This window comes from Paramormyrops kingsleyae, chromosome 5 (genome assembly GCF_048594095.1).
Source record: "Paramormyrops kingsleyae isolate MSU_618 chromosome 5, PKINGS_0.4, whole genome shotgun sequence".
Classification (NCBI taxonomy): domain Eukaryota; kingdom Metazoa; phylum Chordata; class Actinopteri; order Osteoglossiformes; family Mormyridae; genus Paramormyrops; species Paramormyrops kingsleyae.
This window is the reverse complement of record NC_132801.1, coordinates 16,320,182-16,330,707: the sequence shown is the minus strand read 5'-3', so window position 1 is coordinate 16,330,707 and position 10,526 is coordinate 16,320,182. Positions and strand designations below refer to the sequence as shown.

Here is a 10,526-nt window from a genome sequence, read left to right as displayed (position 1 = left end):
TTAATTGTTCCAGATTTTACAGTACGAATACTACTCTGGGGGAAAAATAATTGACTTTTTTCATTTTATCAATTTATGGGTGTGCTGCTTTGTATTTTTTTTTTTTTTGTGAACTCTAACCTGGCTCTACTGTTTTTCATTGAAGGGCTTCTTCCTTGTTTTATAAGACTTCAGTCCTGCTTGTAGGAGCCTGTTACAAATTTGTCCTACCAGTGCACTTTACACCACTTAATGTTTCCCATTCTTTTTCTAGGTCATTTGATGATGTCCTCTGATTCATGAGACACTTGGATGAGTGTCAGATCTCCAACATTAGAAAGTTGCGCCTCTCCTCTACCTGGCTGGTTTTTGGTCAATCCTAGTGTCTCTCTTTTTGTGTACTGCACTCTTGGAAACATTGAGCCTGAAAGTGGCCTGCCTTGCAGCGTAGCCTTCTGCCAACAGAGCCAGAACTAAACTAGGCTTTAAGTATGCAGATTCTTTAAAAAAATATGTCAAGTGGTCTATTAAGTTTTACCAGAGTTGTATATGGAGACTCATTTGCCATGGCCAAATTTTTAAAAGCACTAGTGCAGTGGTTCTCAAACTGGAGGCCGCTGCCCCCTGGGGGGCCACCAGATGGCGCTAGGGGGGCCGCATCGAAATTGTAGAATCTAAAAAAAAAAATACCTGTATGTAAATCAGGCTTGTCAACCTATGTAAAATATGTGTTTAAAAAAAAAAATAGAAGTATAAAAAAAATGTAAATATAAATTTTACATAGCACACTACGCTGCTATGGACATCATAAATTACTGTTCAGTATTCAGTGCTTTTGTTGCACTTTTCAGACAATGTTAGTTTTACTGTCAAAACTGTGTTAATACAATGTTATATTTTGTGAAATGTAAATTTAACAAACCAGAGAAATAAAGACTACAAACAGAATCTAAAATTAAGTAAAATTGTAAGTTTGAGGATGTTTTGCGTCATGATTTTTTTTTTTGAGGAGGGGGGCCACAAAAGGATTCACCCTACACAAGGGGGCCTCCTGCTGAAAAAGTTTGAGAACCACTGCACTAGCGAGTAGGTCAACTGAGAATGAGATTTAATTCAGATTCAATTTTAAGTATGTTTAGTACTTTGATTTGGTGTGTGACACAGTTTGTTTCGCTGGTCTGAGCAGAAGCAAATCCAGACCAGCAAACTTTGTTACATGTCTGAACATGAAAATGAAATCTGGTTTTTCCCTCTTGTAGGATGACTGGAATGTGTAAATCAAACTCATTTCCTTAAGCAGCATTTGAGTCTGCGTATGACGCACTCAGCCTCATGTAACGCCCCTGTAACAAGGGTACTCCTTTGTTACCCAACAGCGGAGAAACTTTTCCCATGCAAATGCATCAGGGTTGCTCGGTGATGGTGCCATGAAATTCAGGCATTGGTAACCAGTAGATACCATGTTTCTAGTGGTTTTCAGGATCAGCTGCTACCTTGTTTTAGCAAGTATTACAAGTTTGGTAAGAGAAAAAATAGTGTTTCATTCTTTTGGAAGAATTCCTACCATTGTATAAGGACATAAGAAATTTACAAACGAGAGGAGGCCATTCGGCCCTTCAAGCTCGTTTGGGGAGAACTTAACTAATAGCTCAGAGTTGTTAACGTCATATCTAGCTCTGATTTAAAGGAACCCCAGGTTTTAGCTTGCACTACACTAGCAGGAAGACTATTCCATACTCTAACTACACACTGTGTAAAGAAGTGCGTTCTCAAATGCAGTTAAAAATATTCTCCCATTAATTTCCACCTATGGCCACGAGTTCTAGTATTTAAACTAATATTGAAATAGCCATTTGGCTGAACAGCATCCAGACCTGTTAGAATCTTATACACCTGGATCATGTCCCCCCTTAGTCTCTTTTGCTTGAGCGCTAAGACCAGGAATCATTCTCGTAGCCCTGCGTTGCACCCTTTCCAAGGCAGCAATGTCCTCCTTAAGGTATGGTGATCAAACTTGCACACAATATTCTAGGTGGGGTCTTACCAGGGAATTGTACAATCTTAGCATCACCTCTCTTGACATAAACTCCACACACCTAGAGATGTAACCCAACATCCTATTGGCTTTTTTTAATTGCTTCCCCACACTGGCGAGAGTGGGACATGGAAGCATCAACATACACGCTGAATGTGTATAAACATATTCAGATGAGTAGTGGTTAATAGTGTAGTCGTTCATCACCCCAAGCAGGTCGCAACCACTACTAGCTGATTGTTTTGTTTTGTGTTTTGTTTTTAACTAGAATTACCTCCCTGTTATTCCAGCTGAAAAACAGCTGATCCTGTAGTAAAATTCCACAAAATAAGCCTGGGAGCATTTGGCTCTTCATCGAACGAACACTGTAGCTACCAGGCTACGAAGGGCCATGGTTTGTTGTAGAGGTATATAGTACTGATGGCTTTAGCAGAACAGTCAGGGGTGGAGAGATGTCCAGAAGGCCCTGTAACCATGGTGACCATACGGGATCGTCAATCACTTAGGAGTCGCTGGCATTGTGCCAGCAATCAATGGGGGGGGGGGGGCTGAGCAATAAGGTCAGCCTAAAATGACAAGAGGGAATGCTTGGGGGGTTGTGGGGGGGTCATAGAGTGCAGCAGAGGCTGTGAAATGGGTTAGTATAGGTGGGATGAAAGCTAATCTTTACCAAGCTGTAATTCTCACTCTCACTGGTGATGACCTCTTTCTGCTTCCTGCAATGGTCTGGGTTTATTTAGCAGCTTCCCCATGTAATCACTGGTGCATTGTCCACCTTATTAAGTTAGGCACACGCGCCAGCTGGTGCACCCTCAACGCGTTCTAATCTCACTCTGAGAGGATTCGGATGCGCTCTTCTGCGTCCCTGCATTGGTCTTACTCTCCTCCCATGGGGGACATCTTTAGCTTTGGGATTGGCAGGACGAAAACGGCTGATAGCATGTTGAGCTGAAGCACAGGTGACGCCCGTCGTGAAAAGATATTGAAAACAATCCATATAAAAGCAGCTTAACACAATTAAATTGCACTGACTATTGTGTAAATACTACCATGTTTTGTGCTGGTTTTCTAATTCAGTCTTAAGTTTGCAATAAATTTATTTAAGGTAAAATCTTCTAAGCAGGTAGTGGTGGTATGTACAACATGGTACTGAAATAAATCAAAATCCCTAGTTTTAAATCAATTAAAAATGGCTTTTGCTGAGTAAATAGCACACCTCTGTTCTTTTCCAGAAGGTACTGTGTTTGAGGGTTTGCTTGCTGTGAGCCTGGTCTTTCTCCTCAGATGACCAGTCATTTAGTTTTATCAGCTAATTGAATGATTTCTGTTAGATACTTCCTTAATTTCCAATCTTTGTTCTTTGGACAGAGATATTGTTACAGAGAGGGAATTCATGTACACCTGGGTTCAGGGGTCGGTCATCTGGGTTTTTGCATAGACCAAGTAAAGAAAACTCAGTCGTATATAGTGACTGAGATTAAGGATCAGATCTAAATGAAGTGGCATCCTGCACTGGGTCTCCTCTGCCTTGTGCCACATGCTGCCTCAAGTTGGCTTCAGCCCCCGGCCACCCTGTACTGGATAAATGTTTGGAAGACGGATGACTGCTTATTACATGACATCACCACGACCTCCATTTAGTTATCCATATGCCCTACCCTTCCCTGGATAAAACATGTGGCTGATTCTCTTCGTATACATGGTCTCCAAATGCCTCGACCTCGCCCATCTGTCACCCCTTAGCCTTCTGAGTGCTTCAGAGAGTGGAAGGGGGCTATCAGATGTTCGGTTCCCTGGTGTACAGAACTCCATCTCCCAGGAGAAGGAGATATTTTACTTGACGAGGATTTCTTGGATCGTGTCCATGTTTTTGAAGTACGGTCATTTTTCAGCCCCGCTGCTCTGTCCCCTGAGTGTTTTGAAGTCACTGCTGTAGCCCTCAAGAAGGAACTGAAATACGATGCAAGGGACCCCTGTGCTTAAAACATGTCTGTGTGATTAAATTACATCATGTTGGTTTCAAAGGATTTTAATGACAATGTTTTGACCAATAAAATAGTATCTAGCTACAGCCCATACTACAATTTGACAAGTCTGCCCATAATGGGAGAGAAAGGGGATGACATTCAGTGGCACAGACTAAAGGCTGGGCGATGTAGACAATATATCAGCTTATCGTAATATGACTCATAAAATTTATATAAGCAAATGTGTAACTTTAACTGTCAATAGGAAACTCCCTCAGAGTAAACTTTGTGTTGGCCAAGAAAGTGACAGTTCAGCAGCCACAATATATTTTTAAAAAGGAGATATTGTGGATTCACGTTGGTGGTCTGGCAATACTAATTTAAAGGTGCGACACACGACAGGCTGGTACTGTGTATTCTATGCCCGAAAACTTGTCAATTAAAACTGGACATAATATTTCACTACCTGCAGCATTGCAATCCAGTAGAACATACGGAATGCAAGTGCGTGCAGTCACAGACAGCTGCAGGTTTGCATTCCAGTTTCAATCTAAAGAAGTATGGGACAAATCACATTACGTTTTGGATGAAAACATGGCATTTTATTTTTCATTACGGGATGGGTGACAACTCTACCAGCAACCTCCTAAAAAATTGAGACAAAATATTTTGCCAAATTGCCCAACCCTACCCAGATGCTAGGGGTAAAAGGATTAGGCCAACCTGGGGGGGAGGCCCAGCCGTGTCTTTGGGCTGGCCTGGCACTGTGGTAGGTAACTAACCCCGGGGCAGATGTTAATGCCCCAAGTTTGACGTAATATTTGAAATTAGCATGATTAGTCTATTGAGATTCCTTTCAATATAGCAAACTGTCCTGGGAAACTTGTGATCTGAAAACAGGATTTTTTACAATGGAAGATAGATTGAATAATTTGATGGTTATACCTTGGTATGTGACGTCGTCAAGAGGCTGGAATTCTGATCACGGCGCCGTTTCGTGTTTCTCAGAGGCCAATTCTAGCACCTTCTCTAAAGCATGTAAAACATGAAACCCAATGTTTGGAGATGGTGCTTAGTGTGCAGAAATTTATAGTGTATAGCTGCATCAACAACTGTCAAAATCCTTTGTCATCCTCTCCTGTAACCATGTGCTGGAGATTGATGCAGACACTTAGACATTATACTTTTACTATTTTTCACAAATATAGCGATGCAGCACAAGATTTACTACACTTACAGGTAATGCGCTTGATAATCTTTGCCTGGTGACCTTTGCACTTGTCGGTACTATGCAAAGAACCAGGTTTAATGAAACGGAAGGAATTTGCACACAGTCAAATTTTCTTTCTTTTGTTGTCGTTCTTTTGTTCAGTTCTGTAGTGAGCAAATATTTGACTGTGAAATATTTGTGTAACAGCAGGTAAGGTTTTTTTGTGATACGCTAAATTAATTTTTAACCTTTTAGTGTTGTACTGCTTCCAATCCCTCATTTGCAAAATGAAAACCGATAACGTTTGGCCAGTGTCAAAATCTGGATGGGAGTGTGGGTCACCTATGTTCATACGGCAGATCTGGGACTGACCCCAGAGCTCACTTTGGTGTCTGATCTATCTCGTTTCACAAAAGACCACTGAAACATCCATCCCACAGAATAAATATTTATTCACTAAGTCAGCAACAGGTAAAGGCACGTAAAAAAAATATATCTCTTCTCCCAGTGAAATATAAAGTACCTTCATAGAACAAATAACCAGAGAGGAAGAGCCTGGTTGTCTGAGTACACTTGATACGTTTTTTGTCTGGTTTAAATATAATAAAATACATGGAGACACAAAGGTGCATTTCACAATACTCAGCTTGAAGTATGTGGAGATCGGGGGGGGGGTTGGGGACCTAAATGCTGAGGACAGTCTGCAGCAATACGGACCGAGAAAGTGGCAGCTGGACGCCTTAAGCCCACTGCTGCAGAGTGTATGACAGTAACACATCTGCCGCTGAAATAGCTGAGGTTAGTTGCTCAACAATTTACCATTTACCACAAGCACCTACTTGTATCCGTTTTACTAGTAGCATTTCTTGAAACCGTGTGACAATTATCCTTATCATTCTGCTCTAAGCCTGGGAGGAGGCAAAACAGCAGAGTCCCTGTGCTCTGTTTGAACTTGTGAAATGCAAATGTTGTTTTTTTTTTTTTTTAAATAACTTCTCCTTTAGTCCCTAAGATTGTATGCTTCTGGTGGTTAGACGTCCCTCCCCTCTGCTCGCGAAACTGAGAGAGCGGTACAGCTTCACATATGATGGTGCAACACAGTACTATGGGTCACACGCCAGAAATATCCATACAAACGTGCACAAACAGACACAAATGCAGGGCCACTGCAGGATGGAGGTTGTACCTGTGCGAGGAAACGGGGTCCTGTGCAGATTGCAAATTGCTGTTGCGTTACATTCAACAGGAGGCCAGACTAAAACTCAGCTTCACACGTATGCAATTTCCGTAAAATAATTTCAGCAATCCAGTGCATGAAAGGCCTGTGACATTTACATCCGAAAAGAAGGAAAGACTCTTTAATGGTCTTTAGTTACCAACAGGACACAGTGGATAAACTGGGCTTTTGTTGTTATACAAAAAAAAAATATTACAAGCCAGCCTCGCCCTCTAGTTTCTTCTTTAAGGCTTTCCCCAAAAGTGACCCATCTTCCTCTCCCAGTGCTCCCTACAAGCAGTGATGTCACACTCAGCAATAAGCAGCAGGCAAGGCATCCAAGAATTGGTCCAAGGAACAGGATGAGCTAATGTGCACTTTAAAGAAGCCTGTTGGTCTTGTTGCCGGACTTCTGACCGGGTTCCAATACATGGTCCAGCTCACACTAAACAGGAGGCTGAAGATCAACCAGTTTATTATTTTAATAGCTTAGACTTAATCACTAACTAGCTATGGATCTCGAAATTAAACCATAAACTGAGGCAGTAGTTTGTCTGTGAACTCAATACCAACATTTTCAAGCCCACTTTTGCATAAAGGATATCAGGGGAAATGTATGTAGATGTAGGAACAAAAAAAAAAAAAAACAAAAACTGTTTTTCAGTTCCTACGGACAGTGAAAACAAAACAGTGTGTCCCATGTACAGTGACTAATGCCCATTTTAACCAGTTTCTCGGCAAACCAGAAATATACTTAAGATCCTAAATGACATGCATCATGAAAATAACTCAACGGTTCATTTAAAAATACATTTAAAAAAAAAAGCAAAAAATGCATGAGAGTAATAAGCACATCATGTCTCCCTCTGTGACTGTACTTAAAGGTTTTACTGTACTGCCTTATCAAGGTTCAACAAAAGCTCTCTGTGAACCTTTTTAAATAATCAAGAATCTAAGAGCCTGCAAGTCGCCTCTTCTTTAGTTTGACAGCAAAAAATGTATCCTTATGCTGACATTTATGAACTATGCTCACAATATCACAGAATGTAGGTATCAGGTGATTCTGTGCACTGCGTATAACCTTTAAACTAGATGTTCTTATTCGCTACAGCCATAAAGCACGAACTTGCTTGCGTGCGCAATATTCGGCATTTTGATTTTTATTTATCAGGGCTACAGTCCCTTAAACTTTCTAGCTCCATTAAGTGTAAATATTTATATACCGTGTGAATATTACCTGGAACAGTGATTCAGGATTTGAAGCAGGACCCTGCTGTCTTCGTCTTGCATTCTTGGCCACGGTCATACCACTGGGGGTCACGACGAACATACTGACAAGGTCCACGCAGTATAGAGTTTGCGTTCACTCCAGATGCAAGGTTAAAGCAAGCTAAAACAGTCAGATTCAGACTCGAGCCTACAAGGTGAATTCAAGATTTTCAGGATACCATTGCAGGAAAGGTGGAAATCTCTGGAAATTCTAACAATGCTTTGGAAGCATCTTCGCAGTGAGGGAAAAGGCTGGAGTGCTTCTACAGAGAGAATCTCGCCTCCTTTTATGTGAGAGGCAGTAATAGTTTGTTCCATTTCGGGATGCTTCTTTGATTCATCATCAGCACGTGTGTCTGCTAGGCATTCTGACAGAACCCACTAGAGCATATTACACCACACAAAACACTATGTAACACCAATTATTAGCAAAGGAGGCAGTAGAGTCCCCTTTGTTGTAACACGTACATGGTTTTCTCATCGTTTCGTCAGCGGGAGGTTGTGAAATTTCAGCTTGCTTTCTCCTCCTTTTTGCTGTTCTTGCTTCTCAGAGATAGGTTTCTGTGTTGGCGACGAGACCTCCATTTTGCTCTTCACTGTCCTTTGGGGTTTCCTCCGCTTCAGACTGCGCTTGGGGGCTGCTGGGCTGCTTGTCTTCCAGGTCCTTCTCCATTTCTGTCTCATTCTCCCCCTGCTGCTCTTTCTCCGCCTCTTTGCTTCTCTGCTGCTCATCCTCCGCCGGCTTGTTGAGCTGCTCCGTCTCCGTCTCTGCCACGGCCATCTCCAGCTTAGCTTCTGAAACCTGTGGGCTCTTCTTGATGCAAAAGAAGTTGCACGTGGCGAGCACTATGGCAGACAGGACCACCTCAGTGCCAGCCAACAAGAAGACGAACATATATTTATGGGTGTGATCAAGCAAACGGCCTGCAAAGAAAGTGAGAGCAATTATTCAAAACAAACCTAAAACAACCAAATAGAACCTGAAAATCCCACATCATGATCGGCTGGTAGGTTTTGTGTTACGTTCTGTCAAAGTTGGCAATTTGCATTAGGTAAAGTTGAGGGTACAAAATAACTTTAAAATTAAAAAAAAAAAAGTGCATGCAATAAAAACTCACCTGCAGAGGGCGGTCCCACCAACACAGCAATGGCTTCCATCAGCAAGACCAAGCCGATGGCACTGGAGAACTTCTCGGTGCCCACAATGGCCATCAGCACCTCAAACTGGAGCGCACCCACCATGCCGTAGGAGACGCCAAAGAAGATACAGAAGACGACTAACGCGGCATAGTCCATGGACATGGAGCCAATCAGGTCTGTGGTGCCATTGAAGATCAAGGCAAAGCTAAACAGGTAGACGCAACGCGGCCGCACCCATTTGAGGCCAGCGATGATGCCACAGGTGGGCCGGGCAAAGATATCAATGAAACCCAAAATGGTCAAGAGCAAGGCTGACTTGGTGTCCTCATTGCCCAGCTCCTTCGCATAGCTCACCACGAAGACTGGTGGCACAAACAGGCCCAGCACCATGATGGAGGCAGCCACAGTGTAAATGAGAAAGCCCCTGTCTTTGAACACAGTGAAATCCAGAAGCTTAGCTTTGGGCTTCTTCTCCACCGCTGCAGCTTCCTGACCCTTGTCGTCCTTTGGCTTCTTTGGGTCCACCAGGGGCCTCATGAGGGCTCCGCATACACAGCAGTTCAGCAGAATCCCACCTAGGATGAGGAAGCCTCCACGCCAGCCATAACTGTACTGTAATACCTGGCCCAGCGGGGACAGACAGCACAGGGCAACTGGGCTACCTGCGGCTGCTAGCCCATTAGCAAGAGGGCGCTTCTCACTGAAGTATCGGTTCAGCATGATGAGGGACGGCTGAAAGTTCAGAGCCAGGCCCAAACCTGAAGATAAACAACAGCCACAACAACTCTGAACATCGATTAAGGCGCAAGCATACAAGATCACATCGGTCGGGAACTGTGTTTGTAAACAAAAGGGTCTGGGTTGAGTTTCCAGAAAAAGATTGCACGCTAAAGCAGGGTTTTGCTTCAGTTATGCAAAACACAAATAACTAATGATCAAGGATATGTTGCTCTGAATAAACACTGCTGCTCAGCAAACATTAATCCAAAGGGTACTTCAAAACTACAGGCACATTCATAAAGGTTTCAATGCTTCACAAAGGTTTCAACGCTCCATATCCAGACTAAGTGCAACCAAAAACAGACAGAGGGGACAGAACTCACCTGTGATGACCCCTGTGCACAGGTAAATATGAATGATGCTTGTAGAAAGAGATGCAAGGACCATTCCTAAAGAGGCGAACAGACCCCCCACCAACATCACTGGGCGACAGCCAAAGCGATTCACCAGAATACTGCATAGAGGACCTGTCAGGAAACAGAGACAGGACACACACACCTCAGCAATTCCCCAGGGCCAGACTAAGAGCATTAAGTGCCCCTGGGCAACAGCACACATGAGGTGGCTCACGAAATTCAGATATGCATCCAACATGAAACAGGCTACGCCACTTTGCTCTTAGTTCATCATTAGTACCCGTTTTTGCTAACGGCAGCGAGCCGTTATAGAGGCAGTGCCTGTCCAGAGCAGCGAGAGTGGCGCCACCAAACTCCTACCCTGGGAACTACACTCAGCATCAAGCCGGCACAGCTTTAAACTGCATCTGAGTATCAGTGCTTTATCTCAAAACCTCTTCTGATTCCTTTTAGTTAGCAAAACTATATTGTACATACATTTATTCTACTTCATATAGTCTATCAGGTCGTTCTTGCTTTTACTAAATGTTGGGATTATTTTAGGTTTTGTGTGTTATTTGGTATGATTTGGTAG

At 42.9% G+C, this 10,526-nt stretch overlaps 1 protein-coding gene across 1 annotated transcript in view; it reads right to left on the bottom strand.

Moving 5' to 3' along the window:
* Positions 1-5,623: 5,623 nt before the first annotated feature.
* slc16a3b (solute carrier family 16 member 3b) overlaps positions 5,624-10,526 on the bottom strand; it is a 10,250-nt gene continuing 5,347 nt past the window's right edge. Inside the window, exons 3-5 of the mRNA XM_023822667.2 lie at positions 9,920-10,063; positions 8,795-9,574; positions 5,624-8,600 (exon numbers count right to left, since the gene is read on the bottom strand). Of these exons, the coding sequence (XP_023678435.1) occupies positions 8,224-8,600; positions 8,795-9,574; positions 9,920-10,063 (1,301 nt within the window). The 3' untranslated portion in view covers positions 5,624-8,223. The remainder of the gene's footprint in view (positions 8,601-8,794; positions 9,575-9,919; positions 10,064-10,526) is intronic.